General features: G+C 39.6%; 4 protein-coding genes and 1 long non-coding RNA gene across 11 annotated transcripts; 2 read left to right on the top strand and 3 right to left on the bottom strand.

Moving 5' to 3' along the window:
* The first annotated feature begins 11 nt into the window (after window positions 1–11).
* On the top strand, window positions 12–951 carry LOC146490197 (uncharacterized). Of its 2 annotated transcripts, XR_014872935.1 has the most exons (3): window positions 28–224; window positions 389–432; window positions 565–951. It is a non-coding gene; the product is annotated as an uncharacterized LOC146490197 (long non-coding RNA). The 2 variants fall into 2 exon arrangements; XR_014872936.1 differs by lacking the exon at window positions 389–432 and having other exon boundaries at window positions 12–224.
* Window positions 952–953: 2 nt separating this feature from the next.
* Window positions 954–6,722, bottom strand: LOC146490198 (radial spoke head 10 homolog B-like). Of its 2 annotated transcripts, none has more exons than XM_085153399.1 (17): window positions 6,438–6,722; window positions 6,238–6,313; window positions 6,005–6,073; window positions 5,608–5,781; window positions 5,447–5,532; window positions 5,250–5,370; window positions 4,972–5,148; window positions 4,750–4,846; window positions 4,540–4,655; window positions 4,279–4,468; window positions 4,081–4,189; window positions 3,812–3,891; window positions 3,347–3,486; window positions 2,697–2,801; window positions 2,465–2,602; window positions 1,984–2,059; window positions 954–1,512 (listed from the first exon to the last, which is right to left on the bottom strand). In XM_085153399.1, the coding sequence occupies exons 1-17, from the start codon at window positions 6,542–6,544 to the stop codon at window positions 1,262–1,264; spliced, it is 2,112 nt and encodes a 703-aa protein (XP_085009525.1). In that variant the 5' UTR covers window positions 6,545–6,722; the 3' UTR covers window positions 954–1,261. The 2 variants fall into 2 exon arrangements, with proteins under 2 accessions (XP_085009525.1, XP_085009524.1); XM_085153398.1 differs by having other exon boundaries at window positions 2,420–2,602.
* Window positions 6,723–7,250: 528 nt separating this feature from the next.
* LOC146490199 (mismatch repair endonuclease PMS2-like) lies at window positions 7,251–13,145 on the bottom strand. The gene is made up of 15 exons (XM_085153397.1): window positions 12,587–13,145; window positions 12,347–12,486; window positions 12,149–12,235; window positions 11,961–12,063; window positions 11,692–11,875; window positions 10,931–11,098; window positions 10,684–10,781; window positions 10,478–10,577; window positions 10,312–10,396; window positions 10,076–10,228; window positions 8,716–9,589; window positions 8,464–8,631; window positions 8,269–8,369; window positions 8,002–8,171; window positions 7,251–7,627 (listed from the first exon to the last, which is right to left on the bottom strand). The coding sequence occupies exons 1-15, from the start codon at window positions 12,598–12,600 to the stop codon at window positions 7,484–7,486; spliced, it is 2,589 nt and encodes an 862-aa protein (XP_085009523.1). The 5' UTR covers window positions 12,601–13,145; the 3' UTR covers window positions 7,251–7,483.
* A 75-nt stretch (window positions 13,146–13,220) lies between these two features.
* On the top strand, window positions 13,221–24,929 carry LOC146490200 (eukaryotic translation initiation factor 2-alpha kinase 1-like). Of its 4 annotated transcripts, XM_085153404.1 has the most exons (16): window positions 13,221–13,607; window positions 15,370–15,441; window positions 15,563–15,730; window positions 15,855–15,991; window positions 16,150–16,184; window positions 16,274–16,373; window positions 16,522–16,602; window positions 16,695–16,788; window positions 16,886–16,934; window positions 19,146–19,527; window positions 19,973–20,081; window positions 20,239–20,345; window positions 23,431–23,545; window positions 23,636–23,715; window positions 23,891–24,124; window positions 24,285–24,929. In XM_085153404.1, the coding sequence occupies exons 1-16, from the start codon at window positions 13,439–13,441 to the stop codon at window positions 24,408–24,410; spliced, it is 2,058 nt and encodes a 685-aa protein (XP_085009530.1). In that variant the 5' UTR covers window positions 13,221–13,438; the 3' UTR covers window positions 24,411–24,929. The 4 variants fall into 4 exon arrangements, with proteins under 4 accessions (XP_085009530.1, XP_085009526.1, XP_085009527.1 ...); XM_085153400.1 differs by lacking the exon at window positions 15,370–15,441 and having other exon boundaries at window positions 16,271–16,373; XM_085153401.1 differs by lacking the exon at window positions 15,370–15,441.
* LOC146490201 (ankyrin repeat domain-containing protein 61-like) lies at window positions 20,470–22,825 on the bottom strand. Of its 2 annotated transcripts, XM_085153406.1 has the most exons (6): window positions 22,426–22,825; window positions 22,139–22,233; window positions 21,793–21,964; window positions 21,418–21,618; window positions 20,793–21,077; window positions 20,470–20,678 (listed from the first exon to the last, which is right to left on the bottom strand). In XM_085153406.1, the coding sequence occupies exons 1-6, from the start codon at window positions 22,606–22,608 to the stop codon at window positions 20,472–20,474; spliced, it is 1,143 nt and encodes a 380-aa protein (XP_085009532.1). In that variant the 5' UTR covers window positions 22,609–22,825; the 3' UTR covers window positions 20,470–20,471. The 2 variants fall into 2 exon arrangements, with proteins under 2 accessions (XP_085009532.1, XP_085009531.1); XM_085153405.1 differs by having other exon boundaries at window positions 20,470–21,077; window positions 22,426–22,823.
* Window positions 24,930–25,016: the final 87 nt, after the last annotated feature.

Here is a 25,016-nt window from a genome sequence, read left to right on the forward strand (position 1 = left end):
GGGGGGGGGGGGGGTGTTTTTTAGCCATGTAATGAATATATTATTCTCTTGTAATTTTAGGAAATTTCTGGACTGGATTTTGAGAGATACCTCCAGTCCTCAGACAGATGCAGCCTGTCACCAAGGGACACAGTTGCGACAGACACTGTCACCCATGGCAGTGGATGTAGCAATGGAGAGTCCTAGAAGACAACCTATGAACTTTCTTACTGAGAAAGAGTCTGGTAAGACTAATGTTTTATAACTTGGCAACACTAACTAATGAGAGATGATGAGAGAGATTTTTATGTTGAAGTGTTGGGGTTTTTGTTTTTTTTGGTCACCACATTTTAAAAACTACACACTTTCACCGTTTTATTCATTCTTTTGCTCACTTCTGTCATGACAGCACTGCCAGCGGTGTCTTCGGTGTTAACTCCTCACTCACGACAGGTCAAAGTTTTTCCACTTTTCTTCTAAACACTAGGGTTTTATGGAGTGTTTAAGTATATATATTGCCTAATGTTTTGTCCAAAATTGTCTTTGTGATTTTTCTTTTGATTTTTTTTCCCCTTTATTCTTTAGGTACAGACAGCAAAGTCTGCCTTGCTTCTCTTCACCCCAGACCCGAAGGACAAGATACGCCAGTCAGTCTGTCCAAGTGACCTCTTGGTCTTCACCCCTCCTAACATTCAGTAAAGAGACTGAAGAAAGTAAAGAGAAGTGTTTTTTTTTTTTTTTTTTTTTTTTTTTTTGTTGTTGTTGTTGTTGTTGTTGTTGTTGTTTTTTTTTTGTTGTTTTTTTTTTTACTTGTTTTAGCAACTTTACACTGTTTTTTTGTATTAAAAAAATATTTTTGACGTTCCTAGATGAGTAGAAAAGTTTTCTCACACAAAGTTCTAATTAAAGTTTTGGTTACAACCAATAAAGAACTCTATCTATATCCAATCACAAATGAAGAAAATGCTCAACGCTGTTATTACTGACTGCTTTTATTTGTTAAAACAGGATACACAAACAGAACAGTTTGTTTCATCTTGTATTCATCAATTTTCTGGGGGGGGGTTTGCTAAGGAGGGGGGGGGGGCATTTCATCTGAGAAGAGATGCAGTCACAAAATCTTTGTTGCAAAGTGGCAACTTGGAAAATTTGAAGCTTTTTCATGAAACCAGCCCTTTACTTGCATGTCTCCTTAATAATGGAGTACAACGTGTGTGAGGTCATTGTATTAATATTTTCACTTCATAATGCTCTAAACTGAACCAACAAAACTAAGGACATGTTAGCTGCATGTTGTTTTGACAGCATTATTTGGCTTTTGTTTCATCTTATCTAGAGCAATCTGTCTCTGAGATTCTGGGTGGTGCTTTTCTTCCATTATGTTTCTTGTCACTAACTGGTAATAGTCAGATGCTGGGAAGAAAAAGTGGTTGAAGAATTCATCGACAGTCTTCATCTTAAGTTCCAATTTGCGGTCTTTAGTGTTTTCTGCTGGTCTGCGCATGATTTCACCTCCAGGGTCGTCTGTGTACTCTAAAGGAAATAAACATGTTAGGCATTTTTGTTCTGACACAATCATTCTGAGAATTTGAAAGTACAAACCAGTTCTAAATATCATGTGATTTGTGAAGTGTGTATTTACTGGGCATGTCTAGCTTACATTGAATACAATAAATGTCCCTTCATTTTCTGAACCATTCTCATGTAAAACTTTGGGTCTAGGAAATTTTGAATCTGTAATGATGACAGAAGAATGACATCAAGGGAAACAAATTTAAGCCTTTTTAGGTGGTCAGTCTGCAAACCATTTAAGCATTTTCAAGGCAAAGTCATGGACTTGGTTTACATCCCAGTCACCACTGAAATGAAAGGTTATTGGTTTAAGTTCTTCCAAAAAAAAACCCTGCCCAGGCAAGATAAGACCTGCTTCTAGAAGGACTGAAGTCCTATCTATGCACATATATACACACACAGGCATGCATACACTGAAATGATAAACCAAACCTGCAGGCTTGGGTATCTCGTTGGCTTCCGTCTTGACATCCCACTGACTTCCATCCTGAGCACTGGAAATCCCAGTCTGCAATAAAGATGGGATTTCATCTTATTAAAGATTTTAGCAAAGTTACTGCCAGTTTTGTGGCATATTCCAGATGCAGCCCCAGTCATCTTTTTGCATATAGTGTTGGTTGTTTTGTCAACCAATACTGGCCTGTATCGGCTAGTAAAACTGCCAGAAGGAAAAATGAGTAACACTGAAAGTAAATGAATAGTGAAAAAATACAGGAGCTCCTTAATTTTAAAATATCTAATTATGTCACAGCTTGCAAAAATATGTTTGGTCCTTAATATGTTTGAACAACTAAATATTTTACTTGTGACATGACATTACAAGGTTAGCAGATACAGAGATTATGAAAGCGTTGAGACAGGATCTGACCAATTGGAAGGGGCTCTTTTTTGTCTGTATCATCTCTTCACTGACGTCCACCTCAGGCGAATCCTTCTTGGTTTCAGTGTTGGACCCAGAAACCCTATGGTCCTCCTTCAGTGTTTCAGAAACCTGCTCACATGAAACTTCTGCGCAGCCCAGAAGCACCTCAAAAAACTCGAGGAACGTAATCTGCAATCGAAAGAACAGAACAACAGCTCTCATGATTCAAAAAGAGAATATTGCACCAAAAAACAGCTGAATGAGTTTACTGATGTAAACAGACCTCCAGATCAACACTGGCCGAAAGGTTGTTGGGGTTGTGGCTTTCTGTATTGATAATCTCCAATAACCTCCTTGTGGTCAGCTTATGGTCCAACAAATGGAGATCCTGCAAGTGGTTACAACAGGAGGTTTTAACTGTGATTAATTGTTTTCATGATAAATAGGCATGCCATTCATCCTATCTGCTGTTGTTGTTGATAAAGACATTTAAATCAGATTTGTTTGACCATAAATCCACTTTAATTTTTTTAAAGTATTGTATTAATGTCAAATCTGGGACATAAAACTTTCATTCAGTTTTATTTATATAGTGCCAAATTACAACAACAGTTGTTTCTGTGTGCTTTATAATATAAGGAAAAGACGTTGCAATAATACAGGGTTAACCCAAACAATCAGATAACGCCTAACAACAAGCACTTGGTTAAAGTGGGAAGGAAAAATTCCCATTTAACAGGAAGGAAGAAACCTCCAGCAGAACCAGGAGGAAGAGCCACCTGCCATGACCAGCTGGGAGTGAAGGGAAAGAGGGACTAGAGCAGCAGTAATCATTTAATACTGAGAAGCTTTTAGGTTGCACTGATGAAACAGGCAGCAAAAATGTAATGTACTATTTATACCAGCAAAGAAAAGTGTTACAGTTTGTTGCACCTTGAACATCCACAGCAGGTGACGGCAGGTCATGGTCTGTTCATCCCTGGTGGCTGTGCAGAAAAGCTGAAAGACTTCCCAGCACCTCTTCATATAGTTCATAGCCACCACTCCAACATCTGGCTGCCTAAACAGAAAGCCTGGACAGACGCAGCTATTGTTAATGAACAGTTAGTACTACATACTGTATTAAGCAAGAGTGTTAAACACTACAACATCAGGTTTCTACAGGAGTATCAAAACCTGTGAAGAAACCCAAGTGAGGAACCAACAAACTTCTAAACCAAAACATTAGTAGTAACTGAACTTTTCTTTCACCGATTTGCTCTTTTAGTTCTGATTACAGTGTAGTTTGCTGTTACCTAGCAGTACCGCTGATGAATGGATTGTCTCTGAAGTTCACCAGCTAGTGAAATACAATTTAAATGAATCACATACAATTGAGTCTGTAGCATGTGAAAGCACCTTTTACATTCTTAGCATTTGGAAGAATGTCATCTATCATCAGTTTGGAAAAACAGGCAGCCAGAAGGTACTTTGGTGACCTGTAAATAGAGAAAAAAAGGAATTATTACAGATAATTGATCACGATTAATCCCGATTAAACAAAGTTTTCTTGAGTATAAACAAACTGATTTTATTAAGTTTCCCAATCTCTGCAGCTGTCATCAGGGGACACCCCAGGCAGTTTCATTGTGATATCTTCTGATAAAGGTAGGAACAGGTTCCCTTACACCATGTCTTTACTGTGGATGTGGTGGGCCACAATGACAAGATTGCTGATGAGCTTGCGAAGCAGCACAGGCGTGAAAGGCGAGTGTATCTCTGCTGGATCAACATCCTCTGAAACACACAGAGTGAAAGCGGTTAAAATAACCTATAAATACTCTCAGAGGATCATTCAGTGTCTGTTGTGGAGCAGTCCCTTTCACCTCTGATAAGACGGTCTATCTGTGTCAGAGTTATGCCGCGGTGATGAATGTTACAGTCTTTGAGCAGGCGCCAGAACTGAAGACGGGACAGCAGGAGGGTGTTCTCCGGGGAGCAGGCATAACCAAGCCTGCTGTAGAAACTACAAATTGACCTCAGCTCTCTTTCTTGCCTCAGCACCACAAACTCCACCTGTTACACATGATGCACAGTTTCAGGGTGGGAACACGGCTGTAAATGAGGACGCTGGGCTGAGGACTGACCTGCTTGCGCTCTGTGTCACGTTTTCTTTCCGGGATCATGTCCAGGAGACAGTCAATGTTCAGAGCCATGTCTGGTCCCAGTAAAGATGAGTTACTATGTGACAGCGGGAACACACCTATGAGAAATTTCAGAAGGATTTCAAGACTGCAGGATTGCTTATTTCCTCCTTTTTTATTTTGAACATACTCTTGAATACTGTTGCTCCTTACCGAGAGGAGCACTATGTGCTCTCAGGTTGGGTGTGATAATTTGGTCATCCACAAAGTGTCCCTCGAATGCACGCCCGTCAGTCAGTGTGAATTTTCCCTGACAAAGGTGACATTTTTCTGAATTTTACAATCAGAGTTGATTCATTCTGCACTTTTAATAAATCAGTAAGAAAGCATACTGTGGATTTCTCTAAACTTTTTCCAGCTGACAGTGAAACACACCTGCCCGTGCTTTTTATTGTTCTTCCATTCTCCTTCATAGATCGCACCACCAGCGTAGTAAAAGGTTCCCCATCCATGCCTCTGACCCTGAGCAAACTCCCCTGTGTATCGATTGCTCTGGGAATACTGGGATCCATCTTTTCGCCTTAAATTCCAGACATGTGTACCTTGGCCATGCTGCCGCAGGAGCAACCAAAACATAAATCTGATTCAAGACAGTTACATTTTTTTAAGCTTTATAACTTCATATATAATTAAATTAGGGTTTTCTTTCATACCTGCACTCCATCCTGCCATGCCCCAACATACTTCTGTCCCAGATTCAGCCACCGCATCGTGCCTTTTCCATGCCTCTGGTTGGTCTTCCACTCACCAGAGTAAGTGTTCCCAGAAGGGTAGCTATCAGGAACAGATGTTATTGCAGGGTAATTCAAATACAACACCAGATGAGGAGATATATTCACTTGATGCATACCATCTCAGTCCACATCCTTCTCTGTTGTTCCTCACCCAATCTCCTTTGTACCAAGAGTTTTTTTCCTCGTTATAATACGCCATACCCTAGCACAAACGAGACCAATTAAAAAGAGACAAACAAATTCCTAAAAAAATGACAAAATCAATGGTAAATCATACCTTTCCATGTCTCTTGCCCTGATGCCACTGCCCGCTGTAAAACAAGCTGTTTTGGGTACATTTGTAGGTTCCTGTCCCATGTGGTATACCGTTGTAAACCTCCCCCTTATAGGTGCTGCCATCTGGCCATGTATAAGTGCCCTGGCCCATGGGAATATTGCGTACAAACTCTCCCTATTAGATAAATTCAATTCAGTATTTTGCCTGCATTCTTTTATCAAAGACTTTGCCTCCACATTATATTTCATTACACCTTACTGACCTGTATTTTTATGAGTGTGTATATAAAGGATGGCTGTTTTTAGAAATGTTACATATACATTGACTTTTCAAAAACCCTGCTTAAGAAAGGATACTGTACAGTTAGTTAATTTAATGCATAATTTCTGTATGCTACCTCATATTTTAGTCCAGCTGCCTGTGTGAATATGCCGAATCCATCCATAAGTCCTTTGGAAAACATGCCCTTCACAAAAATACAGTTCAAACATACATTTTTTTATTTGTTTGATGCATTTTTTTTGGAAGGATATAAACACATTTCAAAATATATTATAATATAATAAATTCTTAATTGATTTATGAAATTAGGTCATTATTTGTATTTGAAATTCATTTGTAAAGCTGTACCTTGTACACATGGCCTCCTTCAAAATAAGCTACACCTTGTCCATGAAACTGCCCTTCACAGGTTTCCCCTTCATATCTGTCAGAGACACCAAACCTCACATCCAGCTCTGATTGTACACAGGTTACTCACGACCCTGAGTAACTTATACGTTCTTTAAAAACAATTATTCACATAACTAATGTCGTGAGTAACAATTTACCTCTGTTCAGTTAAGATAACAAGTGGGGGAAGCTCATAGTTGCCATCGTCCTCGGGCTGCTCGTCCCTGTCAGGATGATTCTGGAGCTTGATTTGGCTCATCGTCATCGACTTTTAAGATCGTCTACCCTCCTCCGTTTTTGATGTCATACCCAACTGTTATCGTTTTCCCTTTTTATTATTATTTTTCCCAATCAAACATTTTCCTAAGCCTCTTTTAGTGCACTCAAGTACTGCACAAGCTGGGAATAGGAACTTAACCATGGCAACGGACGCTTACAACTACGGAAGCCTGAAAGAAAGCCTTCATTTGTGTTTTCATGGCTAATCCTTGGTCACACCATGACCTGGTGGGCTTTGAATGCGCCACTGATCTAGTATTTACGATAACCTTAATAAAAGGCATTTTGTGAGCGCAAATAAGTAAATAATAAAACATATTTTCCAGATACAGCAGTCGAACACTTTCAAGCGTCATTAAACACTCATTATGGATTTCAAAGTAAAGGAAAATACATTATTTCCATTATTAAATTACTTCTGCTAATCTTAAATCGGCATTTGCTACTGGAAATTCAGATAGTCTGATGTGTATAACGTTTACAAATCCAGTGGCTGATGAAACGATCTCAAATCTTGTGGTCCTAAAATGACGATATTTACAGAGCGTTTGCTTTTCTGCATTTACCTTGAAACCCAGAATAAGGAGTGAATCTTGGTTGACCTCACTCAGGTAGCAGACCCATTCAGTCAACACAACACAATGCAAACCTGTAAATAAATGATTTAAAGTAACAGAGACAGAATACATATATTTTTCAAGTATCTTTTTTTATTGTTCTGTGTAGTGTATGTTAAAATAAAAAAAATATAATATGTAATATACATTTTTAAAATCTAAACACAACTAAACATGACATTAAATCAATAACAAACCATTTAACTCTACAATATACCGTAAGAGTGGTTTGACAGAAGTAATCTGGAGTGAGGACACATTTGAGTTATCTTAAATCAGTTACTCCAACAGTTCCTTCTTTTGCAGACTCAGTATTGTGAGATTACGTCCAGGTTAGCGAGGTGCCTCATGGTTGGCCTGCCGTGAGGACAGTTCCATGGATGCTCGATCTCCCCCATGTGAACCACGAGCTTCTTCATCTCATTAACACTCAGAGCAGTGCCGATCATCACCTGATGAGCAGAAAATGTATCAAAAGGCATTTTCAAAATAATATGCTATGCAATTTCCCTATAATTACATTTTTAAAAGATCTTAGATAACTACAAATTACCAGCATTACTAACAGGGTGTATCATACCATATAGTTTATGTATGTAGCTTTCCAAATCAAGCTTCCTCAAAGATGAATATCATTTCTGAGTCCAAAAAAACGTAATATCACGATGGGCAAAACAATCTAGAAATCAAGGCTTCAAAAGTGGACTTTAGAAACCAATAAGTGGCCACGTCCATCCTTTATATACAGTCAATGCTGCAGTCTATGACTATCCAGGCAAAACTTGAGCGAGCACTTAAAAACAACATCACAGTGATATAAACTCACAGATTTCCGACAAGCTCTGGAGGCGAACATCTGCCTGACTCTGGATGGTCGACACATAACCCCTGGACTGTCGCTCAGCATGAAGATCAGTTCTTCGATGTCTGATGGACCGAATGTCCAGTTTTTACTGGTGGGCAGTGAGACCAACTTCACTCTCTCCATCACCTGAGCTGCAGTCCCCAAAAAATAAACAACAAATATAAGCTTCATATTTGTAACTGTCAAAATAATCAGATCACTTTTAATCCCTGGTGTAAATTGTATTACCGTCCTCATCAACCAGAAATTCAAAGCCATTGTTCCTGAAAATCTCGATGTTCTCCATGAGTACGTTCTCACTGACTGCAGTGAGGTGAAGTTTTTGTGGGCTGCAAACAGAAAAAAATAAATAAATAAAAACATACTCGGATTGCCATTGGAAACATTCCAAACACGGTTTTACTCAGTGATTTACACTCTTACACAATGAGCTTCTGCCCTTGGAGTACGGTGTGCTGCTGTAGCATCTCAAAGTTGTACTTCTCATCTGTGGCATGCTGGTCAATCATGAAAAGGTCCGACTTGAGTTTTGTGATAATGAAGCCCAGGTTAAACTGACCGATGATCTCCATTTCTTTAAACATTTCTTTACTGAAGGGATTAAAAACATTTTTCTTTTAATTATTTGTTTGAAAATTACACACCGACAGTTAAGTCCATACCTCTAAAATCTACCTGATCTCCTTCTTGAGCTCTTCTTCTGCACTCTGGTTTTCTCCTGGATTGATCTTGGCTCTGAAGCGTCTGTACAGCAGCTCTTCCCCGGCCCTTTGTTTCTGCTGGTCCTGTAACTTCCTCGTCTTCTTTGCAAGCTCTGCTAAAGAGAACTGAAGATGCACAGTCCTCCTCTGCAGGCAGACTGGAGCATCCACTGTCAAGGGAGGTTTCTCACCAGCGTTTGAAAAAGTGCTGGATTCTTCTTCTGAAGGGAAATGTGGATCGTCTTTCCTGGCCCTCTTGGCCTCTGGGCTGACAGCAGAGTCCTCATAAGGAGTGCATGCTTCAGTCTCTAACTCTGGATCTTCGGGAACAGTGTGACTGTTGCCTGATGTCTCTTTAAAAGTTTCATTATTAACACTCGTTCTGTCCACTTTTGGAGGACTGGACTCCAGGTCAGAACACTGAATATCGGGTTTTGCTTCAGCTGTGTTACAACTGGACCCAGCACTGTCTTTTTGAGAATCAGTGTCCTTGCAGGACATCATTCGGTACCTAAACCCATCTAGCACCGACTTCCCTGCCGACGAGCATTTATCCAGCTGTCTTGTGTATTTTAATGGAGATTTTAAACGTGAGTTGCAGGAAGAAGTTTTTACAGGATCCTTAAAAAAAGACTGCAGTGTTTTCTGTGTTGTGCCACTGCCGGAAGCTTTTTCCTTACTCGACTTCCCAGAACTGGAACTGTAATGACTTGAAAAAGCAGCTTTTAGGCCGGCCAGATTCAGGGATGACTTTGGGCTCAGAATAACAGATTCTGTGTCCTCCTCACGTTCTGCCTTGTTCTCGTTAGACAAGACAGTTCGGCAAGGTTCAGATGTTGATGTTGCATCTATGAAGAAGCACAGAAACAAAATGAAACTTTTAAGAACAGCTAATAAAAATACCATTCATTGGAAAAGGGATAATTAAATACTGAACACAAAATGTGCTGATTTGATTAAACCTGGCATATGGACCATATGCTATGATATCCCATGAAGTAACTGTAACAAATACTTATAAAATAAAAAACTGAAAATAATATATGAATCCATGCTTCATTTGATAATACTTTGTAATACTTTATGGACTTCTCCCATAAAGTAAACAGATTTTGTGAAAAGATTCTACACGTGGCCATGCATTATTAGAAGATAAATACTATGTAGCTCTCATGCTCCCACACTTAATTAAATCATAACCATGGCGTTATTTCCTCCTTCCCTTACATTACTAACCAGTAAGCGCAATATTCCTAAAAACCTCTCAGTGTTGCTATTTTACCGTATTATTAATGTGAAGATATGAGGGTCCACATGTGAAGGTGTATTCTTACTGGTGCTGGGTGCAGGTGTATAGTTCAGGCTTATCTTATTGACTCCACCCTCATACATGGCGATGAGAGAGGTCTTCAGAATAGCCAACAGGAGTTTCTCCTCCTGAAGGAAAATCTGTCGCTTGTCCGGGGTTACATTCACATCCACACACTCTGAAAACACAACGCACATGCACTCAGGGAAATCAAGCGGTGTCCATAAATTACATCAGCTTGATTAATCCCCATTTTCTCACCTGAAGCAACAGCTACGTTCAAGGCAACAAATGGATACTGATGTCTGTTGTACATGTGATACACTTCGTTTACGAGTTTGGTCACCTGCAGGGTGAGAATAACCAGAGGTCAGGCAGGAATGATGAATTCTGACACCTCCTCATAAAGCCACTCAGCAGGAATTACCTTCAGGGGGTCACAAGGCCGATTGTTAATGAAAAAGAACTGCCTGTCTGTGGTGCTTCTCCCAACACCGTGGTCACCTTGAGACACAAAACCTGTGATCCTGTCAAAAACAAACAAAATAATAATAATTATAAAAAAGAATAACAAGAATTGAACTTGAATAATAACAAGAATTGTGCAAAAAGGTCTTCCTATAAAACACTCACGAGAAAAGCTGTTTGGGTAGATCTGCATCCTTGAGTCCATATTCTTCAACAACATTTTCAGTGGGAGAAACTTGCTGGAAAGGTAGAAGACTCTGCAGCTGCAAGATGTACAGCCAGCACATAATCACAGAAAAAAAAAAAAAAATGAAATAAAACATTTAGCAAGCACATGAACTGCTTTTTGACGAGCCTCTTTTATGAAGTATCAGGCCAGTGGCTTTGTTGTTATTAGCAACAGCATATTAACCTGCTTTGGTCCAAATATGGCTCCAATGTTGTCTCTCATACTTTGGCTGCCACTAGTGCTGAGGACGGTGCTGCGCTTTCCCTGCCCATTTTGGTTGGAGCAGGTAATGCGCACTCCTGTAGAAATGATACAGTAGGACTGCAGCACATGTATCATTTTGGCATACTCCTAAAAACACAGAACAAGATAATAGCCGTTATTAAGGTCTGTTGACATTGTTGATCTAATTTGTTACTTTAAAGTTAAACTTGGCATAGAAAATACCCATTCCTGCCGCCGCCTCTCATCTAGGACAACTCCAGAGTAGAACAAAGCCCAGGAAACTGGCTCTGGAGTCCGGGTTGTATGTTGAGGCGAACCAGCCTATCTCTGAGAGATGTAACATACCACGTACCACAAGCTAGTTTTGAAAGCCACGGATCAACACACCAGGACCTTGTCCCTGATCACCGCTCACCCCACTGGGACTGGCTCACGGGTGGAACCCTGGTAACCCTGAGTTTTTAACCCTTGATTTTTTTTGGACTTCATAGGGGTTGTTAGAATCGCTCTTTGTCTGGCTCCTCACCCAGGACCAATTTGCCTTGGGAGACCCTACCAGGGACAAACTGCCCCTGACAACATAACTCCTGGGATCACCGGAACGCACAAACCCCTCCACCGCGATAAGGTGGCGATTCACAGAGGGGGCACCTGAACCCCACTTTTGGAAAACTCAGTATGTGAAGAAAGACAATGAAAGAGATGACTGAATGCCCGACCTTCTTAATATTGCGTTGAAACTCCTTGTGTCGAACAGGCAGGGTGGAAAAGAGCTGCTGCAGGCTGACCGTGGTGCCCTGTTGCCGAGGATGAGGGGTCTTCTGCACTAGGTGGCCTTTGTGGTCAAAAACCAACTTTGTGCCCACCTGGCTGGACTCGTGGCAGGTAATGACACTTAAGTCACTACGATAAGGAGCAAGAGCAAATTGTAGCTGGCAAATAATTTAGTTTTATATCTAAAATTACCGCAGAACTTTAAATACTTTACCTCAGAGCACATAAAGAGCTCAGGGCTTCACCTCTGAACCCAAATGTTTCCACGTGGATGAGGTCAGAGAAATCCCTCAGCTTTGATGTGTGGTGCTTCAGTGCTGTGGAACACACAGATGATTTCTTCTTAACAAACAAGCACAGGCAGATATTGTCTAATTACACAGATACAAAGGTGACACTTACTCAGTCCTTCAAAGTTGGCCTCCTCAACACCTTTGCCATTGTCTGCCACCTCCACTTGTTCAGCTCCACTCTCCTTCAGCTTGACATCTGCAGCATGCAAACATGTGATACATTAAACTATATCTAACAATGCAAAACAGTATTATTAAGCAAACAGGGGACTCTATCGAAAAATACTTTGAGTAAATATTTAATTACCAATGTTGGTGGCTCCTGCATCAATGCTATTCTCCACCAACTCTTTGACAGCAGTGGCCAAAGTCAGCACCACCTGTCCTGAGCAAATCTGATGCACCGAGTGCTTATCAATAGCTCTGATGGCCCCGGCAGGTTCAGAGCTGCAGCAAAGAAAAGCAATGTTGAATTCCAGTGTACAAGGTAACAAAAGTTTAAAAAACACAAACATATCCATATGAACAAATGCTCTCGCTAGCTTACCATGCATCAGACATCCTCTAAGAGTGGAGTGACTTGAGAGTTTAAATTAGTTTTTTCTGTAAAACACTGAATAGTTAGTCCCTGCCGTCCCTTCTGTCAAATAGTATCATTGGCACTGCTTGCCAGTACATCCACTACCCGACACCATGCTGTAAACACAAACCTAAAGCAAGTCCCGCGCGAACTGCGCAGATTGCTCGCGAGCGTCACGTGTGCGCGGAACAGCGCAGCTTCCTATTAAAAGCAGCAAAACAGTAATATAATGAGTGTGTAAGAACACAACCTCAAAAATAAATACAATAGTAGCGAAAAAGTAAAATAAATGGCACTGTTAGAGCAAGTATTTTTAAAGCTGTTGCCTAAAGCTTAGTATTATTTCATCACCAAATCGACTCCGTGACGTGTCAGGGTGAATGTGCAATTATCCAGTTTTTAAAAACGAAAAGACGACTTTTTAACTACAGGGACAACCTCAGTGTCTTGACTTTTTAGTTTCATATTTTTCAAATGCGCTTATGTTAATTTTAATTTAATTGTTTTTTTTTTACAAAAACATAGATTAAATAGAATAAATAAGTTAACCTTTTGGCTTAATACGCATATTGTCAGACGGTCCCTGTAAGGCTGGGGAACGCAAAACATGGCTATCCATTACATGGTGAACCTTATGGCATTTTTCATACAGCTTTTCGGGCTTTTGTGCCGTTGTACATTTTCACAAACTGGGATTTAACGTAGAGTTTGACTCATCTCATTGCAGACATGGGACAGCTTTTTAAATTTTATTTTTATCGGGCAGCGTGGTGATTTAAACGTTTATTTTGTCATGTCATCGTTATTTCCCGTACTAAAATGTACAGCTCACCGTCCGACAACGGACTCGCGCAGTCGGAGGAATGTTCTGGCAGCAGTGGCCTTTTGCTTCGGTATAACCGTAAATTCAGCCGGAGGCAGGAGGCAGACAGTATCGTTAGCCTACTAAACTTGGCGACTGAAGAGGACGACGAAGTCCAGTTTGACAGTAAGCAGATTTTCGTTGCTGTGTTTTACAACTGCTAAACTCAAAGGTTTTGTTTACACCGGTGTCAACCAAACGTCCGTGACGGTTGTCCACATTGATAGAGTGAAATGTGAGTTTTGGAGTTGTCGAAAGTCCACACCTGCATTTTTACTTATGTAATATAGCAGGGGCGTAGCTAAGAAGTTAGAGTCCGTGTGACAAGCCATCCTCAGAGAGACCGTTTATTTTAACTGCATGAACAATTTTAAGGATCAGCTTTAGTCTTCTCATTCAGGGGCTTTTCTTGAATCAAACCTTTTGGGAGCCTCAGCCTCCAGTCATGATATCGTGCACAGTACCCTCCAATTAATTGAATATGGTGCTTGCAAGCATATTCAATCTTTTCACCTTTGCAAAACCCATTTGAGCTGGGTATGCATTAAAATGTTAACTTAAAAAGCAATCTCATTAGTTGGATGACGTATTGTAGTATCCATTGTTTGAGTTTCCTTTTACTTGAAGCAATCAAAGTAGCATGAATTAGTACAGACATTAAAAAAAAACAATACAAACGCTCCCTTTATTGTGGATAGCTGGTACCCAGTTCCACTTATACTTAAGTATAGTGGCAGCTATATAGTGGCAGGCATGTTTAGAGTGAAATTAATTCTGTTAAATGCTACAATTTACCTCAGTGATTGTATTAGATTTAGGATTTGAAATAAACTTCAGTGAATGTGGCCAAAAGAAGAAGCTACCTTAGCTTTATAACTTTTGTTGATTTTGACTGCATGTAAGCTTTCTCTACTTTTGCTGTCTTCATCCTGCACTCTCTCCATCTCACCCTCTCTATCCTCTATCAGGCTTTGTGCTGTCACCAAAATGTAAATGTGACAGTGAAACAGAATGTACAACAACAATAAAAGCGGGATTTACATCATTTTATGATAGTATTCTAATTGAATATAGGCTTCAACTGCCCGTTGATAGCTAACATCCTTCTGGCTTGCTCTGGAGTGCTGTAAACAAATAATAAAGCCCAATTTGAGCAGAATGTGAATAAAATAAACTACACCGGCTCCTTGGCTGGCATAAAGCGATATGGCAGTAGACTTATGGAAAGCTAATAATCTTTAGCACTCTAGCCTACATCAGCAAAGGTTTGTGATGCTATTTAGAGAATTTGGTGATGAAAATTAGGGGTGCTTGTCCCCCCACCAGAAAGGCTCCAAACCCTTTGAAATACACTCGTATATATTTGTATATTTGAGGTCTCATTTACGTTTTGGGTTTTGAGGGGTTGTGCAGCTGAAATGCACGACTGAATTAAAGCAACCATACCTATTTATGCATGGCCTATCCCTTTAGTTCTTAGTGTCACAGAGAGAAATAATAGTCTTTACATGTGAATTTACTCCTTAGAGCCTTCAAATAAAGTGAGTCACAAAGAGGCAGGTCTAGCCTGACCTTCCTCCTTTACATAAACAGGATGTAAAATACACCTGGTTAATGTTTGCTTCACACGTCAGGCCCTCCCTGTTTACGAATTTTGCAATATTATAAAATGAGAGTGACGACGGAGACCATGCAAGACCCCTACATGCACATCTTCTCCTAAGCTCAGTCATTTTGTGCGATAGGTGGAGCAGGGCCTGTGTCCACTGGATATGGCAGATAAGCGTTACTGTTGTGCACACCCCCTTATGCATAAACAAGATGAGCAAATTTTTTCTTGAAGTTGAATCATTAGTGTAGCTCTGAGGCCTTAATATTGCACCGAAAGGGTTTTCACACAGAAGAATGGATATAGGAGAAAGAAACATTGTAGAAATGATAGCAAAAGTTATTGAAGAAGGTAAGACAGCTGTGTCAGAAATCTACTCTGTGAACTTGACAGAACAGTCAGCTGCTTTCTCAAGTGCTTATTTGATCTCATTTTCAGTGTTTTTCTTTCTTTTTTTTTGTCCTATGTTTAGCTTCAGACACAGACGATAACCGTGAGGTGTTGATGGCTGGTAGGCATTACCCGTCAATCCAAGAGTTTGCCTCAGCCATCCCCAACCACCTTCTCCTCGGGTCCTTGCTCGAGCACCTGTGCTTTGTTTACGAGAGCAATCCAGCTCGCTCACGCATGCTGTTTAAAGGTAGCCATCGAGATCCTATACTAAGAACTGACATTTAGTTAGAAGAGAAATCCAAATACAGTTCATGTTTAGCATTTGGTTCATGTGTCGCATAGGTTTAAGTATTTTATTGCTCCTCTCACAGTCATAGGTCAGCGTTTAGCTGCCATGAATCTCCTTTCACCTCTGGCAATAAGTGATGAATTCAGCACCGTCAGACTCCAGCATAACCGGGCCTTCACTGAACTGCTTAATGCTGCCAGCTCCTCACTCTACCCTCAGGTAAGTGGATCTGTTGCCAGCACCTACACTGCGTGTTTGGAGTCAGTATGTTAGTTTTAATCAACATTTTTGAGCAAATTCTGTACTTTGATAAACCTTCTTTGCCGCCTGCTGTGTCAAAGAGTGATCATTGTGATTATCCTCGTCTTGGTTTGCAGGGCCTCGGAACAAACGCACACAATCCTTCTCTAAGGTAAATTGTATTTGGATTTTTTTCTGATGCATGTGTTCAAAAGCATATTTCAGTACATTTTTAAGGAAGCCTGTTTGTGCCTTAAGCAGACCTAAGGAGGGACTGTTTCAAGCGCAGACATCACGGTATCTCAGTGAGTTCGAAGAAATCTGTAGACTTGGGAAAGGATCATACGGAAACGTATTTAAGGTATATGTAATTTTTGCGACATTCTTTAAGAAACTCTTCTAAACTTTTCATTTTTCCTCACAATTTCATTGTACATGTACAATGACAAGAAAGGTCTATTCTATTCTAAAACTGGATTTGAGTTAAATCATTGTGTTATCGTTGATAGGTTATGAACAAATTAGATGGACAGTATTATGCGGTGAAGAAAATTCTCATCAAAAAAGTTTCAAAGGAAGACTGTATGAAGGTAAGCCTTCTGAGCTGTTCTCATTAGAACACTTATGTAACTTAAATACAGAGATATGAAGTACCCGCTTTAACTTGTTTTGCTTGCTGTAGGTCCTTAGGGAGGTCAAAATGTTGTCCAGCTTGCAGCATGTAAATGTTGTGGGCTATCACACCGCATGGATGGAACATGTCCAGCCTGCAGCATGTGAGTATTTCAACTCTGTCCTGCACATGTTTGCTTGGAAGAAATGCATGATGGGACCGCTGATGGGGACTTTGTGTGTAAACTGTCTTTGTTGCAGATCCTGAGTCAAACTTGCCTGCACTAGAATCTGCTGGACAACAGGACAGGTAGGCAGTGTGATTATTTTCCGTTTTGTGATTTATTAGGTTGTTGATAATTACAGTGTTACTATTATTCTCATTTATGGGCTCAAATTTTCGTTTTGAGGGTGTGCTAGAATAGATTTGCAGGCGTTAATCTTCAGATGGTACACGGATACAGCATTACTTCTCACCTTATGTGTGCAATGCTGTTTGTTTGCTCCCTTCCTGAAACCCTAATGTGTTCCGACTGGTCAGTTGGCACGATATTTCCACAGTATAACGGTTTAACGTTTTCCTAACAACAAAGGATTCCTGGTTTTATCGTGGGAGGAGACACAAATGCCACGGGTGGGTGTGCTAAATTAGATGCTGAGCTACCCATTGTAACCCTTTAGGGACTAGCCAAAAGTAACTTTTTGTCAGTGTTTACTAAAAAGACAACAATTTAAAATAAGCGGAAAGGTTTCCTCTTGCTTCTAATGTCCTCTCTGTGCAGTTTTTATACAATTTTTAAAAAACCTAACAAAACAAAAAAAACAGCACTTATGTAATCTTTAGCTGATTATATTAATAGTTATTCTTTCAGACCACATTACTGTTATATTAAGGGTTTAGTTATGAACAGCAAATTGGCACATGATTTGGAACATGGCTTCTGGTTTAAATCTGTCTCAGCGAGCCGAGTTTGTTTGACTGTTTCATTTTTGTTATGTCGTCTGAACAGAAACAGAAAAATCTACCTGTATAAATGAGAACAGATTTATTGGGAATATTGCTTGACTAAAATTTAGTTAGTGTGAACAAAGGCATATGGGAGAGAAGCAAACATAATGTTAACCATATTACTGTCACACTTTCCTCCTGTTGTTGGAATGTTGCCATCTGGATTTAGTTGACTCAGGTGCTTAAAGTAGCTACCAAGTAGGCATCTTGCCAATGCATCTTGCTAAGCAAAGTAGCTTAGGTAACAGAAGAAAAGACTGGATTACAAACCAGATATTTGAGGCAGTTCAGTAGCATTGTTTTGTGTGCAAAATTTGTGGCATATGTAAATGTTTTACAAGTATAAGCTATACAAATTATGAACAGCATTATTAAACTCCCTGTTATTTTTTTCATTATTTAACAAGTGTTGTTAAACAGAGAAATTGTCCCACCACGGTGTCTCTCTCTGTGGGGATTGTGTTCTTTATAATGTGTGCCTCTCCCTTCTTTCTTGAAACATAATCAGCATCTCTGAGGTTGTCCTTAGCATACTTCAGTCTGACTTGAAGGTGTCTCTAATGCAGAAGTTGAGTTTTTCTTGGGCTGCAACCTCACAGTCCATTTCTGTGTATGGCTCTATTGGATTACTTCTTGAAGTCTACAATTGCCGACGTGGCTAAGTCATTCATTGGTGTCTTGGCAGTTGTTTTGGGGTCTTTAGACATGTCTCCTTCTAGTTTTCTTTCCACAGTCTTTGAGATCTTTCACTTTCTACCTCTACCAGGCTCGTTCTTTACTGTGTGACTCTCTTTATATTTCTTGGTGATGCTTTTCACTCCAGTTCTTGACGCTTGAAAATGCTGTGATAACTTTGTATATCCCATCTCCTTCTTGGTAAGCATCAACAATTCTTTTCTCAAGTCTAAACTGATTTTATTTGTCTTTGGCATAATGCTTTCTCATGTGACAGCTAAAACCCTTAGATTTAACTTGATTTTACAAGCTTTGAGTATTACAGAGTTACATCATTGCACAGCAATGGTTTGTGCCATGGCTCAATAAAAAAGTCAGTTTTTCAGGAGCCTGATAATGTTGTTTTCTTTTCTTTTTTTTTTTCTGAAAGAAATCTGGATTTTTGCAAACGTAGAAATAGTTTTCTTGGTAACACATACATTATGTTTGTTTATCCTAGAAAATGTTGATTTCTTTATGTACTAGGTTTCTGCCATGACTTATTGTGTTTAAAAGCATTTGGGAAAATTTTGACAAAACTAATAATTTTCTCCTGATTTTGAAAAATTACCTTGAAGTGGAACACTTTGGATGAATTGCTGACTTCAATTCAGAGCACAAGTAACATTATTCTTGATTATGTGTAGAAATACCATTAAAGGTGGGCTATTTATTGCAGGTCTTGGCATGAAGTCTGTGTGACTAGTGAATGACTAGATATCTCGAGGCATGTACAGGCAGCACTAGTAATTAGTTTGTGAACTTGCACTAAGTCTATCTCGACTCTTTCATTTACAGCCTTGATGAAAGTGGGGAGAAGAACAGCAGCAGTTCCTCTATAGTTTTTCAGAGCCACAGTCAAACACCCGCAGAGACTGCTTCAAGTGCCAAAGTACCTCAGAGAGACACACAGCCTATAAAAGCCTTAGTTTCCACCCAGGAGGGACAGGTGGTGTGTCCCAAGACGATGCGTCGCATCCCAGAGAACTATGTCCCTTGCGTTTTTCTGGGACAGCAAGGTCCCATTAAGGCCTCCAAATGTCCTGCCATGGGTTGGGATGCTTCAGCAGTTTTGGATGAGGAGTCCAGTAGGAGTAGCATGGAACTAAACAACAACTCCTGCATTGACAAGGAGTGTCATCAGTGGACTGAGAAGCATCCAATGAGGCCTTCTAAAGAGGTAGGTGATTTAAAAAAAAACAAAAAACCCAAACTTTCTTGGATTTAAAAAAGCTAATTAAACTAATTTCAGATACTGAGGTAAGTGTATGTAGAAGTCATAAGTTCAAGCTTCAGACTGATCTAAATTATAATATTTATAATTATTTTATTTTTATAATTTTTCACAGTTTTCACACAGATGTCAGTGAGATTGAATATCAGTAATATGATCATCTCCAGCACACTGCTCTCGAACTCAGTGCATTTCAATCAGGGAATAAACTGAAAGGGTACACCTAGTTTAAGATAATTTTATATAGGCTTGCAAAGCAATGCTAGTAAAGCCCATAAATTATAATACATAATAGACATGAAGGTGGAAATGAGCAATGGGATTTTTTTTTTCTGTGTTGCAAAAAAAGAAAAGCAGAGGATGTAACTTTTCTGTTATGGCATATCTGCAGGTGCACTTCCACCTGATGCTTTATATCCAGATGCAACTATGTGAGCGCTCCCTAAAAGACTGGATCTCTGAGAGGAACGCCAAGCCCAAAGAGGAACAAATCACAAGATGTAATTGCTCAGTTATACATTCATGTTTATTTCAGATTACTTACAGCCCAGAGCTTCATGTTGCTTCTAATATATGCAGATAATATTTTTAGGGGTATTCTGAGATAGAAAATCTTCTTGGGGGAGGGGAATAAATAGATGTATTTTCTGTTTTCAGGTCCTTATGCCTGTGTTGATACTGAACACACCCTCAGACTGCTAAGACACATACTTGAAGGATTGGAGTACATTCACTCCAATGGAATCATGCACCGGGACCTGAAGGTATGATTTTTCTTTTCTTTCTTTCATCCACACCTCTGTTATTTTAAGGTTAGTCAGCGGTTTGATGCAAATGTTTAAAGTCAGGTGGAGTTTGAAGTGGTGTCAGGTTGGCGTAATATGAAATTATTATTTACCATATTCCTGTTCACTGTCTGTCACAAAGGAGATGTTGTGTACATTCTCCCAATGGTTGAAGATAAATTCGTACAGCTTGTCAGGAAGGATTTTCCTCATTTCTTCTCTCTTGCCTCTGACGTGTGTTAGATAAATGTCACTCTTACAAATATCCTGAAGTCTCCTTGGCTGTCGAGTTAGGTTCATGAGGTAGTCTCTCTGTTTAAAGAAACATGGTTTTGTCAAGGTTAAGGGCAGGTGGCCTTTTTGGTTGTAGACAGTAAGCGGTGAGGTCAGGCTGAGGAGCTTCACTAGCAGAGAAACATTTCTCACATTAGGCATGTTGTTCAGGAAAAGGTACAGACAGTTCTCCCCTGCTTCGCTTAGTTTATAGATGCTAGCTCCGTAGCTCAGCAGCAGGTCTACGAGCTCCTCGTTTCCCATGCTACATGCCTCGTGTAAAGGTGTCATGCCAGCCTTGTTCACTGCATTGGGCTCCGCGCCTTGTTCGAGCAGCTCAGTGATGCTGCTAATGGCGTCTTCTGGGGTTTTAGTGGTCTTTGTAGCCATTGCCACAGCAGCGAGGTGTAGAGGGGTGTTCCCAGTGTGCTGCACTCCCTATTAAAAAGAATAATACAGACTTGTTGAAGGACACAAGATATTTCAACAGTGTTGAGAGCAGAAAGGTTAAAGGAAAACTGAATCACATGCTGCCATTGTGAATCTTTACAAACTTGATCCATGCTTTTGGATTGGGGGGGGAGGGGCTTTTTATAACCACAGCATATATAATTGAGTGAGTATGTAATTAAGATTGTAAGTAAATATTTAATTAATGATAAGTTGGTGTTGACAGTTATAACTCACTTTTCCTATGTCTTATTATCCATAAAGCACAGTTGATAAAAAAAAATAAACAAACATAATACTGAATATCAAATTCTCAAACAATACAAACCATGTTAACATTTGCGCCATGCCTGAGCAGACTGGCAATAATATTCTTATGCAGTATCCCAGCAGCCATATGCAGAGGTGCCATCCCACTGACATCCACAGCATTAACATCAGCACCATAGCACGCCAGTATTTGGACAGCAGATAGTGCTCTGTAGCGTACTGATATGTGAAGAGCTGTCTGGTGGCCTTTTCTCTCCACCTACAGATGAACCACAATTTAACCAGTATTTAGCTTAAAGCAGAATTTACTTCCACAGACTTATTACAGTATGCTGACTTTGACATTGTTGGTAGCCCTTTTGCATGTTGAACATTAAAGTTAGGAGATTGTAAGAAGCAGCTAGACATCTATTTGCCTACATGGAAAATTCACCTTAGCATTGATGTTTACACCATGGTCACAGAGGAGCCTTAAACAGGCCTCTGCCTTTGTACACACACCGATCACTTTAGTCTGGAACTTGGAATCTGTTTTTTGGGACGTATTCAGGATGCTTGGCCAACCAATTATCACCAAGTGCAGCGGGGTTCGACCAAGCATATCTCTGTGACAGAGGTAAAGGTGAAGACATGGAGAACAGAAGACTTTTAACAGAAAGTACATTATTTTTCTTGTTCTCAACCCCCTATAAAATAATTGTATGATGATCAAATGCTTCAGGAAGTATTAGGTGATTCTACCTGAGTTAGATGTCAGGTTTTAGTGCTTACATCCATACCTCAATTCAGTGTCTGCTCCTGCAGACAGAAGACTCTGCATGCTTTGGATTTTTCTGTAAGAGGAAGCCAGGTGAAGGGGAAGAATAGCAAAGCCCTACCGGGAAAAACGAGTGAAGAAGAAATGGAATAATCATAAATTTAAGTTTCTTGTTTGCCTATAAACAGTTGACATTTATTTGCTATCAAAGTTGTTTTCTTTCTTTGTTTCTGTGAAGTGAGACTTGCTTGCAAGCATATAAAGATCCTTGCAGAGTATTTTATAAGATGGTAGCATTGTTGCATTTACCTTGCAGAAGGCTTCTTTATACACTTTGCCTTGTGGCTCAATGAGGAAATTGCTCCCATGTTTCTCAATCAAGTCTTCAATGCGTTGCGAGTCCTCTTCCATGACCGCTGTGTAATATTCATTGCTGTGAATTTTGCTAATGCTACCTCTCTTATCCAAACACTCCTTGTGCTCCTCCAGCATGGTCAGGTGCTGCAAATTCACTGATGTTTTTCATAGAAAGACATCAGGAAGCAATACTTTGCGGAAGGGAAGTCGAAAGCTACTTCTGTTTTCTGTGGCTGGTGTTTTTCTAACTTTGATGTGCAGCCTTCCTGTCTGAACTGATAACTTGTTGCTGCACTCGGGGCCAATTTTGGGGGCTTTCTGCATCCGTTCCTGCAACTAACTGTGTTTGCATCACATAGTTACCTTTTATTTACCTGTACTTGAAGTTAAATCTTGATGACGGTGGGGGATGAAATTGAAAAACAATTGACCGTGTTTGGTTACCTTCAGTTTTATTTTTCATATTTTTACTTTCTCATTTTATTTTTCCATTTTAAGTTATCTTTAGCTAGACTGAGCAAGTGGCCCAGTTGTCTAGCAATCTCATAAATCAGTAAGTTCAGGGAAATAAATGGGGACAAAATGTAGGTGAAGTCACTACAAATAATGTAAATAAAAAATGAATACAATTGAAAAGTAATGGAAAAAACAAAATACAGTATAAATAGTCCCATTATTAAAAATATGCTTTCTATTGCATTTAATTGCTTATTTATATATTCTTTTTGTTCACTGGGACAGACTGGATTTATTATTCAATGTATTTTCCCATCAGAGCCTTTATGTGGAAAAAAATTTAAGAAAAAATATTGCACATTTTATGTAAAGTTAGATTCTCTCAAATCATAAGAATGTTTAGTTTTTGTCTTTATTGTATTGCCGATTTTACATAAAAGAATCTGTGTCCTTAGTGACATATGGAACTTAATTATAACCTTTTTTTTTTTCTCCCCACAGCCAAGGAACATTTTTCTTCACGGCCATGATTGTCATGTTCGGATTGGGGACTTTGGTTTGGCCTGCAGGGACATCATAGCGGATGGCCTCAAAAGCAACACTTCTCCTTACAGCGGTAAGAGTTTACCCACATAACACGGCATGTTTCAGAACCACCAGTAGATGGCAGCGTTTGCTATTTAATGACATTGCTGGTGTTTTCAAGATTGCAGTCATACTTCAGGTGTTGGCACATTTGTGTATGCTGCACCAGAACAACTGAAGGGCTCCAATTATAATTCAAAGGTAATGGACCACCTTACTTATTAATAATTCATGTTTTCTTTTCATGTAAAAATCATTCTGAAGTGTTAGCAGTTTATGATTAGAAATGGTAACATTTTATTAGAATTAATTTTTTTTTTTCTGTTGTCTTTTAACAACTGTGCTGAACATGAATCTTCATTTGCTGCTCACTCAGTCTGACATGTACAGCATCGGAGTGCTGGCTCTTGAGCTATTCCAGCCTTTTGGTACCGAAATGGAGCGGGTCCGGACGCTTGGGGACCTGAGGGAAGGGAAAATCCCTGACTCGTTCTGCCACAGATGGCCAGTTCTGACAAAATACATCATGAAGCTCACAGATAAAGAACCCAGTGTTCGTCCCACAGCTAGCCAGCTTCTACAGAGTGAACTCTTCTGCAGTAAAGACAAGGTATGGTGTAATTAAAAGACTATTTCTTTCTTTACTGAAGGAAACAAAATAAATAAAAGTTACTCATGTAAAGAGTGGATTGTTTTACTGTTTGAAGTTGTTGAGGTTTTTGTTTTCATAATAATTCCAATCCAGTTTTAAGAATATTCCTCCCCCTCAGGTAATCCACGGTTTGCAGAGGAGGGTTGAAGAGCAGGAAGAAGAGATCATGCAGCTGAGGAGACGGATCACTCAGCTCCAGACTTCACAACTCACAGTTAATTTCCCCGAGCTGGAAAACACCTGAGCCTTTGGAAAAAAAAAAAAGTTGCTAGCTTAGTGCAAGTTAGTGTGTTTGTATGTTTGAATATTTAAGTGTGTCCCATGCATCTGGATTGCAAATACTTTTCTTCATTCAGCAGTTTAATAAAAATTATTTCTAATATATTCGGCAGAGTTTCTGCAAAGCACCGTGTCACTTAAAATCATTTGAGGTATTTCTTTAAAATCTATGATTTATATTATGAGTTTGACAAGTGGATGTTTAAGCAGAACTGAGCAGCAGAATAGTTCATCCTGAGAGTTCAAGGTGCAGTCTTTACTGTTTGACACAATAAGTCCTGTCATTCTTTCTTTTTTCTGAAAACATAGGCACTTATTGTATTTACATGATGAGGGGTTTCTATATTTCCTGCATATATGTTTGAGATTTGTTTAAAATTAGATACAGGGGGTGCGCTCTGTTATGTTTCAATAGCTTTCAAACATTAAAATGCTGGGAGCACCCAATAATATGGGGAAAATAGCATTTCTACATAGTTTTTGTTTTAGTAAAAGAATTAAATCTGGACCACTTCTATAATTACGATATAGCTATAGAGCTCATACTGTGGGGTGGTACACCATGTACACA

Source organism: Neolamprologus multifasciatus, unplaced genomic scaffold, assembly GCF_963576455.1.
Source record: "Neolamprologus multifasciatus unplaced genomic scaffold, fNeoMul1.2 scaffold_56, whole genome shotgun sequence".
Classification (NCBI taxonomy): Eukaryota; Metazoa; Chordata; class Actinopteri; order Cichliformes; family Cichlidae; genus Neolamprologus; species Neolamprologus multifasciatus.